Genomic DNA, 16239 nt, shown 5'->3' with positions numbered 1-16239 from the left:
GAACTAGTTGTTGGGTTTTGAATATAAAGTTTGGGACGAGGTTTCCAATGGTCGTAGGTTGAGCTTGGAGGTGATAGGGCTTGATGTTCTCCAATCTTCATTTTTGTTTATTTCCATTTTATTTGTGAATTTGTTTATTTATTTTTTATTTTTTCATCTTCCTGTCTTTTTTAAAGTTATTTTTATTATTATTTTAGTGTCCAAGTAAGCTAAAAAGTGGGACTCATTTTTTCACTTGTACATTTAAGGGAAAAATTAATTGGGATTTAACAGATGTGACATTTCAATGGTTGGATACTTATTTGGAATGTTTAAAAATATTGAGAACAATTAGAATGATACTAAAAGGTTGAGGGGTTTTAACTACTTAATTCTTAAATCTTTGGTTAAGAATCTAATGATTAAGTTATAACAAAAAAAAATATTAGTTTATAAGACATGGATCCTCTCCGGATTCATTGGTCCTAATCCACCAAGTTACATCATCCGAGCCATTGAAATTTAATCCAACAGCTACAAACAGGGACTCATTTTAAAAGTTAAAATAATTTTGACCGTTTGATTAAATTTCAATAAACTAAATGATGTGACTTGATGGATTAGGACCAATGAATCTGGAGATGATCCATGTCCAATACACTGAAGCATGGAAGAATTTCGGAGATGGAAAACTCTATTGCACAAGGGTGTGATTTCCATCCATCACGAATGACATGTCCATCATTGTTGTGTCAATCCAACGTCATCCAAAGAGTAATCTCCAAGCATTGGCACAGATCTGGACAGCTAAGTCTTTTGCACATTGTGCGGGAAAAAGCATCTAGCAATTGCTTGCTTGGGACCCCAATTGCCAATATGTATAGAAGTTTTGGTGACGAACAGAAGACATGGTCCGTGATTAAATTAGTTCAACAGCTAAAGGTTTAATGCTGACAAGAAATCTATAAAGTGTATGACATTTCAAACATGGATTTGGTGTTTTTCCAACCCACTCCACGCATGAAACCAGCTTCCTTTGTCTCTTCAATCACAAATCTTAATAGAAGAGAGAGAAATTCTAGTGATTTTTCAAGGAGGCAGATTGTCTGCTCTCCTGTTTGGGTGTCTTTTCTATATCTTTCTATTTGTACGATCACGGTTAAGCCACATCAACATTTTATATTCTTATTGCTTTTTATCTTATTATCTTTATAAAAAAAATTAATATAAAATATTGATATGACTTGATAACCGTACAAAATAGAAGAGGATAAGAAGTGCATCTAAACAGGAGGGCAGACAATCTGCCTCCATTTTTCAATCCTCATCACTTCACGTTTGTTAGAGAAATTTTCAGTAAAACAACTTAACTATGCAATTAATAAATAATAAGCGATCGGACACTCCCACTGTAAGTAAAATTGTGAAGGTTGTACCTACGTGATGAGACCGGATGGTACTCTAATACAAAAGAGCATGTTTCTTTGTAAGAGTAACATGATCAATCATGTAGTCAGGTTGCCCATTCTTCTTAGTTTTATATCGCTCAAAGTTCAGAAAAATATTCATTTTGGAGTGTCGTGATTACTACCCAATAAAAACCCTTGATTCATTTCACACAGAGCTACAAAAAAAGAAAAAAGAAAAAAAAGGTTAGCTGAGAAAACAGAATCATTCAAACAACCAAGGGGCAAGGGGTACCCCAGTAGTTAGGGCTAATTCTAGGCCCCTATTCACACAATTGATTATGAGTTTGATTCCTGACTCGTGAATCACACAATAGTGACCAGAAAAACTAAAATGTTTATGTGATTCTTTCCGACCCTTGAAAAGATGGGCTGCCATAGCTTCGCTACCACCTGATCCCTTAAAAAAAAATAGCAAACAAAATCACTCACAAAGAAACAACAATGAACTACCAATTTCAAAAAGGGTGTATGTTGATTAGCATTATAGACATGAACCAAAAGCACACCTAGAATATAAACAACAGCAATTCTCCCACCACAATGAAGACAAATCCTTAATAATAGGGATACATTTCGTGTCTCCTAACTAATGACATTTTAACACGTTAAAATCTTCCAACCCCCTCTATTCACCCACTCTTTTAACTCAGTAATATTATTAACTCGATATCTCAATCTAATCATATACTAAATTTGACTGCCAACCGTAACGGTATTGCAAGTGAATTTCTATAAGCTAAACATTGCTTCCTTCTTTCCATGTAAACTGAAACATTCGACGAGGAAGCAAGTGAACAAAAGTCTAGAATGGTAACATCGCTTGTAATCGAACATAAGTCATTTCTTGCCCTTTTTATCTTTACCGGGGTGTAAAAAAGAACCCAAACAAAAGAGCTTTGCAGTTCCTTTAGAAATGTAAGGAGATGGTACATTCAACACAGGACTAACTCGAACCACGTTGCCGTAATAAGACGATCCATTGTATCCCTTCCTCAACGGCGGCCTCGGCACCAGCGATGCATGCGGGTTCAACGAAGACGATGAAGAAAAAGATGATGAACATGATGCTGACTTCAACATTGAAATATTCGACGTCTGTTTTTGTTTATGAACATCCTTAAAAATAGCTTTTTTCGGATTCGGAGCTGATCCGGTTGAGTTGCTTCTTGACAAGAGTTGCAATGAGCAAAACAAACTTTTTTTGTTTTCTTGATTGAGGCTGCTGCTTCTCTTGAATCCCCAGAAGGATTTCGACTGAGGCTTCTGCTCGAAATGATCGGAACTCGAATCTATATCTTCCTTCGAGTTCTTGCTCTTCTTCTTTGGATTATGATCGTCATGGATTGGAAGATGACTCGGAAGAGGAGCAGGAGAAGAATAACTTTTGACTTCGCTGTTCGAAACCTTTTCTTTCGGCTGCATAGGGAGGATTACGCCGTGCAAAAACAGCTCGTCGGCGGAGGAAGACTGACACTCGAAGCTGCTTCTTCTGAAGCTGAACTCAAAGTCACAGTTCATGTCCAAGAGTGATGTGTCTCTCCGACCAACTGGTAGAACATCTGGTTGTATAAGATCATGGGAGAATGATAGTCTGGGAGGACTAGTTTCTGAGCACATGTTGATAATCTTTGATTGATCAAGGAACTGATGAGGATGTGTTGGAGCAAAAAATTTCGGGTTCTTCGACAAATATCTTCAATCCACACGTTGAGAAGCCGGACGCCAACCTTCGCTTGCCAACACGATGAGCGAGAGGGTATCTGTAAAAAAACACTTTGACTCTCAACTTGACACCAACCTTCACTTGCCAACAATGAACGAGGAGAGGGTATCTGCAAGAAAACACTATGACCCCAAGATTCTTCAGAAGAGATTAAGAGTTGAAGTTCAAGAATTAATATTGGTATGGCAATGGCATGTGGAAATGGATTGGGATAGAAGTTTCAACTTTTGAGGGATTCAAACTTGACATGTTGGGTTGGACTTGGAAGTCAAAAAAGAGGAACAAAGAAAAAAAAAAAAAAGGAATCTTTGAAGGAACAAAGAGGGAGTAAAAAACAAAGGCAGCTTTTGGTGCTGCACAAATTTCAAGAACAGTGTATATCTTGGAAATTTCGAAGATCAGAGGATGAATCTCCCAGCTTTTAGTGCTGATATTGTTATTTGTTCTACAAAGTAGAAACAAAAGAAGGAGACTGTTATAGATATATATTGGACCAATATATATATATATATATATATATATATATATATATAATGTTATTTTTATTCTTTTTTAAGATGAATGAGGAGAAAAAAAATCTCTGCAGCGTTGGATAACTTGTGGGAATAGAGAAACTACACTGCAAGAAACTACTATTACACTGAGAAAATGAATGACTCTAAAATGAAGAAAGATTTTATGCAACAGGAATGCAATTCTGATGGTAGTTCAGACTAAACAAGTATTATTTGCGAACGCATGACACAGTGACACTTCACAATCCGGTGGAAAGTAAGTTTCTTGCTCGAAAAAGAGGAAAACAAGCCAAGACTATGAGATTTCTTTAGCTTCTAGTAGTTTTTCTTTAAAGCCAGAAGTAAGGGAAGATTAAATTGGGTGAGATGGAGATAAAATGTGAGGTCTGTTCTCAAAATAAAGACAAGGTCTATGTTCCTCTTGGTGTTGCCATATGTAGACTTTTGGGGTTGCCATCCTAACCACTAAGTAGGCCCTTTTCTTCTTGTTTTCCAAAGTTTCTTTCACTCATAACCTTTCTTGTATAAAGAAAAGCTAATCAAAAGTTTCAATAAACAAATTAATTGACGCAGCACAAAGCTAAGGATTACAAGCGTAATTCTTTGAAGAATTGAAAGTCTAAAATTCATCAATTTTTGAGAGAAAGTCTAAAGGATTGTTTGTCTAAAGATTGAGTTGATGAGATTACATAAACAGCCAAACAGCTTATAATGACACTAACGCAACTTTGGGGAAACTCAAAGGTCTTAGAAAATTAAAAACGACATATATAATTCAAACGGTAATTGAAGGGTTTGATTATTATTACAGAATTTCAAATGCTGCTTTGTAATCCTAACAATATCATATGGCTAAAATATATCATATGTCACGACAAGGCCATGAACGGTTTTTTTTCAAAAAATGTATCATGGGCCCATATTAGAGCCTAGCTAAATCTGTAAATTTCTATTGTGCCCTTTTACCTTCCGTCAGTCCATTTCCTCTTCTATCCACTGGACCATTTATTCTACATCGTTAGTAGAATATCCTGCTACCACTAATCTTGAAAATTCTCCTAATCCAATCACATCTTGTTTGCATTTTAATGCAACGCAAAATCTCAAATATTATGTAACCTTGGAAGATATTTTTGTTGGTACAAATCGGAAGCTAGTGAATGGGACTTTCCAACTTCATTGAGATCCTCATGCTTTACGAAATTAGGTTTTATAATGCATGATATTCATAGCAATTTGTAAAACCAATTAAAATCGTGAGTAAATTAGTAATTGCTCAAATTCTTTGTAAAAAATGTAACTAATGAATTTTCGTAAGATCTTGCTCTAGCAAAAGACTTTATAAATCATGTGGAAGCTCAATTACAATTTATTTAGTAAACACAATGCTGTTTATTTTCGTAGTACGAGAATGACTTACTTGCAATTGGGAGGTTAAGGTTATGATATTCCAAGCTCATTACTCAATCGCATGTAGGTAAGTTAAAATACATAATAACGTATAATAAATTGAAAATACCGTCATATTAACATCATGATTGTAAATAAGTTCATATCCTTGAGTCGTGACACAACATATTGTCTCAACTCAGCAAAAATAGGTAAGTTAAAATGCATAATAATGTATAATAGACTGAAAATATTGTCACATTAACGTCGTGATTGTACGTAAATTCATTCTCATAAGTCATGACACAACAGATTTTCTCAACTCAGCAAAGATAGGTCCTGACTAAATTTTGTTATTAGATGGGATGATGGGATACAGCATCGTGATCAAACATGGCAGCTACGCTACCGTGACGTACGTGTTAAAGGCGGTAGTTTCGTTTTGTGAACAGATCCTCTCTGAATCCAAACTATCCGAATCCAGCAAACCTCCCTATTATTACTCACCTCCCTTCCCCTCAATTCCCACTGCTTATTTCTCTGACCTTCAACCCCTCCCATTTTCTTCTTCTTTCTTTCGCGGATCTGCTTTGTTAATCGCCACCGGAGGAGAAGGCGACAATATTGAGAGAAAGAGAACGGGTTAGAAAATTAAAGAGGAAGAGCGACCCTCAACCGCAAAATTTTACGTGAACGGTTGTGCTTTTTTTAGGAGAAATTAGGTTCTCATCTATTTTTTGGCTACTCGATTGATTAAAACCTTACTTCTTTTCAAATTTTGATCAAAGTTCTTAGGTATTAATAAACGTCATTAATTATTTCAATAATGAAATATTTTTTATTTCTAAATATATTTATTTAGTATTTTTTGAAGGAATATTCATTTAGTGTTAGAAATGTTGACTTTGGTATATTTATATTTATGGTTAAATTTTTTATCATATATATATATATATATATATTTTTCGTTTGTACCCATTTGTAATTTGCAACCTGTTTTTTAATTGTACCAATTTTCTTTTCAGTTTTCATTTGTACCCATATATTAATTTCTTATTGTACACATTTTTTTAATTATTTGTACCCATCCTAATTATATGTATTTATTTTATGTTTTAAAATATATCAGTAGTTATTTTTTTTAAAAGAATAATTATGTGGGTACATTATTTTTTTGCTATAATTGTGTGAAGAACAATATTATTGTAATATTTATTTTAAGTATTTATTATCTTATAAAAATTTTGTTTGAATTTGTTTAAATTTCATAATTTGTGGGACATTCAATGCATAAATGCATGAGCTAAATATCTTAAATGATATTAAGGGTCTCAATCAAAATATTTAAACAAATAAGGTTTCAGTCTACCAATTAGAATGATTAGAGACCGGAACTAAAATGACCCTTTTTTTTATCCCAAAATTCAAAAGATTGGTTTCGAAGAGGATTCTGTTACGTTTTACAATACAAGTGTGATTGAGGTAAGCCAAAAACTTGGCAAAAGATATTCCTGAAATTCAGAAACTCTAATTTATTCAGTAGGATCAAATGCTTATTACTGCACAAATGTCTGGTTACAACTCACATCAGACGAAAGAACCGACCGACCGACAAACCAAATCTAAATTCTGATCTTTTGCTAACAAAAAAAACACTTAAAATTAGATGCTTCCAACCATTGGTTTGGCAATTGCAAAACAGATTTGCTAATCATTGAGTAGTTCATGCAACAAATATGTATTTGGTATCCTCCAATCTTTGCATGATAAATTGATAATTGCCTCATTTTTTGCCTTTAATTATTGGATTGGGATGCTACCGACCTTCTCGGCTCTATTTTTTCAGTTTTCCTTCTATCTTGTATTCTATAATGTTGTTCGGTGATTAAAATCATTTACTTTATAGTTCATCCTTTAAAGATCAGTTGTGCAAAACAAAAACAAAAATCTGAAATCATTTAACCGCTCATTTAATGTTGTCAAATCTCAAATTTATATGAAAAACATGTTTTGTCTTTTGATTAAATAACCGTTATATGACTAAACACTTTTGAATTAGTTGATTGTTGGCAAAACTGGTCTCTAAATGTAACCTAAAAAACAGACAATTCAGATCGTCGTGCCATAGCACATGATGGAATATAATAAAAAAGGTAGAACAAGAATATTCAAATAAAAATGTTGCTAGCATTTTTATAATAGGACGTGATTTTCTTATTGGTACAATTAAAATAGGGTACGCATACACCTGCACTTTTTTTACCTTCACACATTTCTGTTAATTTTTGTTATGAGCATCTTCAATTCATTTGATCTTACAACTGAAAATTAAAAGACAATGTGAAAGATTAAAAAAATATATATATGTCAATAACACAATCCCTAAAAAAAAACTCATATGAGCAGGACAAGACTGATTATATACTTACCTCAGATGGGCCCATAATTTTATTTAGTAACATGAGCTATAATTATGTCAAAGCACAGAGCATGCGATGACTTGGTACACAGGACTGAGTAAGCATTATAATAGTAAAGAATAATAGGGTTTGTTGAAACTTTGAGATTGAAAGATACTTTAAATTATTGAGGTGGTGATGCTATACCATTGCCATCAAAGATTTTGGATTGACCATGGCCTAGTACAATTGACTGGGTTAGGTTAGGTTAGGTTTGGGTGCACATAATATTCATGCACTCTTTCAATTCTAAAAAGTTTAAGGAGGAGAAGAGGCTACCCATCTCAGGGCTCAGTGCATACTAAACCTCTTTGAGGATTTACAGAGGGTGTCTTAACCTTTTTTTTAGTTTTTACAGATCGCCTACTAAGAGAGTGTTGGCAGCAGGACTCAAACTTAAATTTTAGTCTAACGAAGAGAACGATCTTTATCAACTCAACCAACCTTCGTTGGCAATAGTCATGCACTCCATCTTCTCATAAATTATTGAGAGTTAATTAAACATTGCATCCACCAATCCTCATATAATAGTTTAATACACCTTTGCTTGGAAGGATGTGTTTGTCATTCTCAAAAAGTTTTCATTGACGTGAGAGTTGATGTTTGTTATGTCCAGTGAGACCTCTTGTTACCGTGTATTTACGAAGCGTTTAATTTCGCTTGCTTCTTGATGCTGTAACGTTTAAAATTATCAGATTCTTGAGCCTCTATTAGAATATTCTTGAATAAACATGTTTGGTGGACATTGTTGACCTTTTATTTTTTTCAACATTATTGACCTTTGACTCCACATATAATAAGCAAGGACTCCATTTTTAAGTAAAGGGGTTAGCTTAAAATGGTATTTATGGATAAGAACAAACTTGTAAGCTAAGCCCTCACTGTCCATGTAGGTCCATTCGAGTAATTTTCTTATACTTTGAATAACCCAATAGTTTATGAATTGCAACATGCTATTGTGTAGTTAAGGCTGAAAATACAGGTTGAGTTAGTTAAGACATTATAGCCGCTCTCTTAAAGTCAAGTTTGAATTTCTCTTTCTGTGACTTAAGAGTAGATAATACAGGTTGAGTTAGTCAGGACAGTGTAGCCGATCTCTTAAAGTCAAGATTGAATTTCGTTTTCCATGACTTAAGAGTAGATAATACAGGTTGAGTTAGTCAAGACAGTGTAGCCGCTCTCTTAAAATCAAGTTTGAATTTCGCTTTCCGTGACTTAAGAGTAGATTAGATGAGCAAAACCTTAAGGCATGGGGGAGGGTTGGGAGTATGGACCCAAAAGGTTCGAACTCTTTCCACCTCGTAGAGGACATGCAATCCATATGTGGCAACTGGCCATGTGACCAGTCTCCTTTGTCACTCTTTAGGTTGGATGATTAAGATGCAGAGACTTGCCCACAACTACCACAATGGTGATAAACCACTCATTGTGCATATATATGGGACCAACTTGACCCACTTGGACGTGGTATCTTGCTGGATCAGTGTTCAGCAATGGTGTGACATTAGAATACTCGATGGGTACAAGAAGCTACTTCAACATACAAGGCGAAGGTGGTGTCGGTATCCTAAACCTATCAAGCGTTGTTGACGTATTTTAGCGAGTTCACATAACGTCGCATGATTGGTTTAAGACAATGGCACTTAGGCATCCCGGTTTCATCTTTAGCCGTCCTGATTGATGATCATAGGTAAGGGTATAGACATAAACTTTATCCCATCACAAATTGCTATGTAATTCAAGTATGTTGGTTTGTGATACTGTCACAATGACATGTGATCGAAGTTATGTTTGCTTGTGGACCCACAACTAAGCAATCATCATATCACCAGCTTCATGTAAAAGGAAGTTATAAAGGGACCGACTCATGAGGAATCGTTTGTATCGTATGGTTTGCCGGTACCCAGTCCAAGATGCTTTTCTTTCATTGAAAATGGTCAAGAGAAAAAAGGGGAGATAATGTAATCCTCAAGGCCCATTCCTTGACAGTTAGAGAGTAAAGACGTTTTTTCCGGTAACCCTAATCGTCTTCGGTGACCCTTATTTCCTTCACATAAAATGAAAACGATTAGGGTTACCGAAAAATTCAGGTGAACATGTACATCACAGACAAATAGTTGTAGCTCTCTAGACGAGCATATCTTAAAGACCTCATATCGATAACAAAACCAGTAAAATGCAAGTCACTCTCGCAACATTCTTCGACTCAATGCTTAATTACTAATTAGTCATCCGTCCTTGGGAAACAATCGACAAATGACAAAAACAGTTCCCAATTCTTCCCAATTCAAGCCATGCCTGGCAACATATCATTCTTTACACACAGAAAAGAATACTTGTACATACGACGGTATGAACAATTGCAGGAATGAAGGAGAGCCATCTGAATACCTTTTGTCTAACTATCGAAGATCAATAACGTCAAACTTTAGATTGGGGTTCATATAAACATCTGCACAGGTCTTGTAAATGGGTCCACCATCAGGTGGTTGATCATGTGGATGAAAACCACGGTGCTGGCACTGTCTAATGACCGACATACCACCTGGGTTTGTCAATCGGAAAATGCCATGGGTTCTGTACATGTGAAAAAACAAAAGCTAATGTACCAAAAATGATGTACAGCAAGCAAAAATTATGTACAGTACGGTCACACCACCAATAATGCAAGACATTCAAGGAGATGTGATCGATCTTTTACCTTGAGCCACCTTGTGGTGCCATGACAATTGCAACAGCTTCCGGCAACATAATCTGAACATGGAATAAGCATTTGTGTAAACCGCGGTTTTCTAATTTTGTACATTAACATCTTAGCATCTGTCTATCAAAATAAACTCACATCCTCTAAGCACTTAAAAGTGGTTTCCAACTGACACAAAGAAAGCTATGCGCAGATGACAAAAGGCATTCACCTGATATGAATAATGGGTATGGAGATCAATCGACGACATGAAACAAGACTGCGTAGGATGCGTCTGAAAATTGTGCCATAATGAACAATTGAATGGTCAGCATTATGATTGGAAATAAAGAAAATCCCGGGGTAAACTTTAAGCATATATAGATTAGGCATTGAAACAGATGCAACTACAGACATGCTTTTTAGCATATTACATTTACATATTATTATCCTTTAAATGAAACCAAGAGCTACGGAAGTGCGACTCTTTTTGCGAAATCACAAACAAATCAAATATGAAACTGGCTTTCATCCATGAATCAGAGGAAGATCAAAGCATGATGTTTTGATCAGCGATTGAAGCACAAATTACTCACATGTATCCAGCCAAGAGGAAAGAGAGATTGTTTATCCTGAACTTCAAATATTTCCTCTTCATTCGTGGCCTGACACTGTTAAAAAAAATGTATATTGGACAAGAGTTATATCACCATGCCAAGTATACTGATATATGTGAGGCCAAAACATGAAATAGTACAAAAGGCACAAAACTGCCATACCGAATTCGCAGTTGACTCCTGCTTAGGTATGATGAGAGCTGTAACATAAAACTTTCTGTTTTTCTGACAAATGGAAATATTAAAACATTAGCATCTTACGAAGTCAAAGACTTTGAACAGTAAATTAGTTATGCAGTCTTACTAGTGAGCCTCCTAGGATGCCACACGTCTCCAAGCTCTTATCAGTATTTGACTTAGCCAGCTTCATGAAATGCTCCATCATTGTCGTTGACTGCAAAGAGAAACAAATTATTAGGTAAAGGAAGCACCTACAGATTTTTGTCAATGTGATTGATTTTCCGCGTACATGACCGAATAATTATCAGAAGTTTTTATCATCAGAAAGATCTTGCATTTAAACATTTCTATATTCCATTCCTGACAAACAGCTGAATGCCCAAAAAGGGAGAAAATACAATAAACATTAAAGAACTTGTCATGAATCTTACAATGTGTAATTGCAGGGGAGATTCAGCACGAAGAAGTTCATCCGATGAGAGAGTCTCTAGTCCACATTCTACCTCAGACACTTGAGGTGAAACTGCTGGAATCAAGTCTTGTACTTCCGCAAGAACAGGAGGAGGAGAAGGCTGTCTGATAAGTTTTGTATGACCAGGAGTTTTTGTTGATTCGAAAGAAATAAGGGAGCAAAGTTCCTCTGTAAAATCCTTCTGGCCACCATCAGTAGTCTGGGTAAGAATTGGTTCCAAACTTGACCTTTCAGGTTCCAAGTCGCTAGCATCCTTTATATCTGTCTTTTCGTCTTTTTTAATTGTATGTTCATCTTCTATGGACTGTCCCACACTGTTTTCCCTGAAAACTTATCAGATGCATAGATAAAGCTACAAACTCTTAAAAAACATAAGTAAATATATCATGGAATGAGAACTGCCTGGATTGTTTAGTATCAGGACCAGAAAAGAACTTCAGAAAGTTGACCAGGAGACATACCTTGGAATTTCAACAGGAGTTAAGTCTAATATACTTGGATAGCGAACCTGCAATTTAAGAGAAAAGTGAACATTTTTTTTTCTACTTTGAACCAAAAACAATAGTCAGATACCATCATACCCCTATATCACTTCTAGGTGGCTGCCACTGTCCATTAAGGCCATTTGGGCCCAAAATAGAATGTCTGGAAAGAGTTTCCTCATTTGGACGTGGAACTATGGATCTACATAAAGCAAACAAGCAAGGACAATCAAGACCAGGAGCATTTCATAATACCAAACTTAACTCATTTTCTCACTGTCCCGTACAGTACATGTGTGGTAAATATGCGACGAGTCACGAGACAGAAAGCAGAAACAAAAAGAAGGTTCAAATACAATGACATATTAGCAAACTTCACATGCAGAATAATCTTTGCCACAGACAAGATGGCTCTCAAAACGCATTTTTTTGTTCTGATAAATATGCAGCTAGAAATCTTTTTTAAAATCCACATGTACAAAAAAGGGTGGAAGCAGTATATGTATAATTATCTCAATTCAAGAAATCCTCGAATTACCCTCTCATGGAAGTAAACTAAAGTTTGTGCGTAAAGTATGTAGGGGATTCTTAGTGTTTTTATAAGAATATAAAGGAGACACCTTTGTAAAGTACATAAATACTTACAGTTTGCGAAATTGACCCTCCAAAGGCCTGGCATAGGAAAATTGTTGAGACCTCGGAGGTTGATAGACAAGTTCTCTTGCAGCTGGTCTTGCTGCCTGTCATACATATAATAGTGGTGGTCGGAAAATGAAAGAAGAAGCAAAGTATAAGGAGAAAATGACAATGGCAGGCAACAAAGTCAAAGAACGAAAATTGAGATCAGTAGTTTCCACTTTTTTCATATGAAACGTCTAATGTCCGTTAGTATGACAAAGCAGTAAGCACTAACTGTACCTTGGTTGCATCATAGCTTATCAATGATTGCTTCTTGAGAGGAGAAACCACAAAATCAATCTGGTTATTATGGCTCCACCCGTCGTTAAATTTTCCATTTATTCTGTTAAATTCATCGTTCTTATGTTTCATGGCTGGCTTAAGCTTCTGTTTCACTGCTGGCTTGAGCTCCTCGAGCTCATTCAGAGCATCAAACAATTTCTAGAGCAAAAAACTAAAATTATGTTGTGCACAAAAACAGAATAATAAAAAGAACTTTTATCATAATTAAAGATGATATGACAACATTACCGTTTTCAAGAAAACCTTCTCTCCTTGAATAGATGCTCTATAGTCTCGATGATGCGGTATTGTCTCAGAGACCAAACTGAAGTAGAACACCAAAAAGTTTCACCATTACTTTTAAACATTTTTGCATATCTCCCCACATACATTCTGTGTATACTTTGGACCTACTTCATATAACCTAGCTGACTGTATAATTAATTGACTGGTGCTTACGTACATACCTTGAAAACCTTAGTAGCATAATATATAGGTCTATAATATTCTTCTCTTGTCGAAAAATGTCAGCCTACAATTCAACAATTTTTTTTATGAGCTGAAACGACATTCGAAAACAAAAACAAGACTATAAACTAGGGGGAAAATACATTTTAATCATTTTCTAGTAATATAAAAAAGAGCAAAGATGTTAAAGGAACAACTAAACATCCATATCACAATCTGTTAAGAAAAAGTAAGTGCAATATTTCGCAAAAAAATGCACTTCAATATACATTATAGCGGCAATGGATATGGCACATATGGAGGACACCTGTTGATGTTATCAGAATATGAATGCAGAAGATAAGATGCATTGGCACCAGAATAGCAAGCTCTATATAAGTAACCTGATCCCTTTAGCTGCAATTCACGACTCAACTGATACATTCCTATAATTTGAGTGAGTCAAACACCGAACAATAACAACAACAGCAAAGCCTTATCCCACTAAGTGGGGTCGGTTGTACGAATCCTAGTACGCCACTATGCCCGGGTTTGTGTTAAACACCGAAACTGTCTAAAATATTGCTTTTGCTTTACTGCATTCGATTTATTTATGTAGTTATTTCCTACTTGAATGATAATGATGATCCCTACAAGTGACCAAATTCGTTGTGTTTGTTCTTCTTCTACTATTTTTCTGTTAATCGCACTGATCCTTCGGGTCCTATCAACCGCAAGCTACCAATTTGAATTCTTGAAATCCTTAGTAAACCCTAATGATCTATACAAGATATTCCAGCTTCTGAAACTCAAATTACAGATAATTTATCTAAATAATCCATATAAAAAGGCGCGCTCATACAAAGCACCAACAATCAAAATTCCACTTCCAAAATAAGCTAATTAACAAATAAATTCAAAATTCCCAGCATAAATTCAAAATTAATGAAAATTTAATTAACAAATTTGCTGAAAAATTAAGGAGAAAGAGCGAGTGAAGTGAAACCTGCTTGAGGATATTATTGGCGATCCGAAAGTAGATACGCAGAGGAATCCGATTGTCGACATCGAGTCGCTGGGCACTCGCGGCAATGTTAATCCTATCGGAGGAAGACGACGACCTCATCGTACCAAATTTTTCTTTCTTTCTACACACGCAACATCCTCTGGGATCGAGGAGCTAGGGTTTGCTCGCTCCGATGCCTGCTTCTGAGTTCTGAGCATGGAACCCCGGGGCAAGGTCGTCAATGGCGGCTTCGTAACCAGACGAAAAAAGAGGGTGGAAACTGGAAAAACCGAGAACGGGTGCGTACAAGGAGGTAATTTTAACTCTTTCGCGGGGGTAAATTGGGAAACATGAAAAAAAAAAAAAAAAAGTAGGAATTGAATTACAACTATTGAGGCTCATATACTAATCCTAATGAAATTAAGCGAAAATGTATCGAAGAAGAATTATATTGATGAGAACACAGAATTAGATTTTATGTTAAAATTGTTTACTAATCTATCTAGAATCAGAATAAATGACGTAGTTCCATATGAGTTGTTTTATAATTCACTTGAATGGAATTAATTAACTTGATTATTAAATTACCCTAATAATGAAATTTTCTTTATCAATTAAAAGAGAGTGACAAGATTATTTAGTCTTCTATCGCAACAAAAATTTAAAATTTAAGAGCAGTAATGTAATTTGACCGAATAAAATTTTGCAACAAACAAAAAAAAAGAGTGAAAAGACTATTTCTTTGATTAAGAGTTTAAAAATAATAAATTTCGTATTCAATTTCATTATTCTTTTAGGTTAACTAAACAAAAAAAATTTACAAATTTAGAAAATAAAATCTCTGTCATTTTAAATTTTTTTAATAATCTTAATTTCTTCGTCCAAAAATAATGTAAGAGTATTTTTATTAGAAACGCATTGAAATTTTAGGGTCAGTTTGATATCCAATTTGAGAACAGAACTCGAAATTTTGTTTTTTTTTCTAAAAACACATGTTTTGATTTAAAAATTTTAAATTCAAAACCTTGTTTGACATGCAACTTCTCAAAACTAATTCATAACAGGAAAAATCAAATGCCCAACCCACGACATCCCTCCCTGGAGACCCTTTTTGCTATTTATCGACTCCTTCCTCCAAACTCGCATTGATAGACTAAGGTTGGTCATGTTGACGATCTCAAATCTGAGATCCAACGACCCCCAAAACCAATGACTATTTGTTGCCGTCGATTTATCTCAGCTGGAGGAAGAAGGATTGAGGTGGTGGCTATGGTGGATGCAAGTGGGAAGAGATTGAAGAGGCAACAGAGAAGAGGGTTCCAAGAGAGAAAGGAGAAAGAGAGACGGGAGTGAGTGGTAGAGAGAGAAATGGAGGGAGAGAAAGGGGAGTGAGTGGTAGAGAGAGACAGATGGGAGTGGGTGGTGAACCCAAAAAATAAAAAGTCCAAAAACACACTTTTTGAGTTTTCAACACATAAAGTTTGTTGGTGGTGTGGTGGTGGTAATCTGCAACTCTAATGGAGGCTTTATCAGGGCTGCCTCATTTAATTTCCAGGAGGTGTTCTTTCCTACTCAAATCGAAGTGTTGGCGGTTAGAGTTGGCTTCAAATTGGTGATCGAAAAGGGTTTACAAGATACAGTTTTTTAGAGCGATTCACTTCAAATTGTTTCTGCATTGAATGATTCTTCTACTGATTTGTTAACTATTGGACCTATCATAGAAGATGCCAAGATCTTTATGGAAATGATCGCTGAAGTTTCTATTTCCCATGTTCGCTGTGATGCCAACTCTGTAGCTAATAGAATTGCTAGGTTTGCTTTCCATCCAAAGAGTAATTGTACTTGGTCTGGCAATCTT

The 16239-nt window shown here is 35.5% G+C and overlaps 2 protein-coding genes across 3 annotated transcripts; both read right to left on the bottom strand.

The window, feature by feature from the left end:
- Positions 1-2285: 2285 nt before the first annotated feature.
- On the bottom strand, positions 2286-3065 carry LOC103438008 (uncharacterized). Its single transcript, XM_008376543.4, has one exon. It carries the CDS (start codon positions 3063-3065, stop codon positions 2286-2288), a length of 780 nt encoding a protein of 259 aa, XP_008374765.1.
- Positions 3066-9674: 6609 nt separating this feature from the next.
- On the bottom strand, positions 9675-14837 carry LOC103438009 (AMSH-like ubiquitin thioesterase 1). 2 transcript variants are annotated; one of them, XM_008376544.4, is made up of 14 exons: positions 14382-14837; positions 13396-13460; positions 13178-13253; positions 12887-13087; positions 12614-12708; positions 12068-12170; positions 11948-11994; positions 11446-11809; positions 11139-11228; positions 10997-11059; positions 10814-10888; positions 10450-10512; positions 10236-10288; positions 9675-10111 (listed from the first exon to the last, which is right to left on the bottom strand). In XM_008376544.4, the coding sequence occupies exons 1-14, from the start codon at positions 14499-14501 to the stop codon at positions 9937-9939; spliced, it is 1590 nt and encodes a 529-aa protein (XP_008374766.1). In that variant the 5' UTR covers positions 14502-14837; the 3' UTR covers positions 9675-9936. The 2 variants fall into 2 exon arrangements, with proteins under 2 accessions (XP_008374766.1, XP_008374767.1); XM_008376545.4 differs by having other exon boundaries at positions 11446-11800; positions 14382-14751.
- Positions 14838-16239: the final 1402 nt, after the last annotated feature.

This window comes from Malus domestica, chromosome 06 (assembly GCF_042453785.1).
Source record: "Malus domestica chromosome 06, GDT2T_hap1".
Lineage (NCBI taxonomy): Eukaryota > Viridiplantae > Streptophyta > Magnoliopsida > Rosales > Rosaceae > Malus > Malus domestica.
The sequence above is the reverse complement of the archived record's forward strand: the minus strand, read 5'-3'. Positions and strand labels throughout refer to the sequence as shown.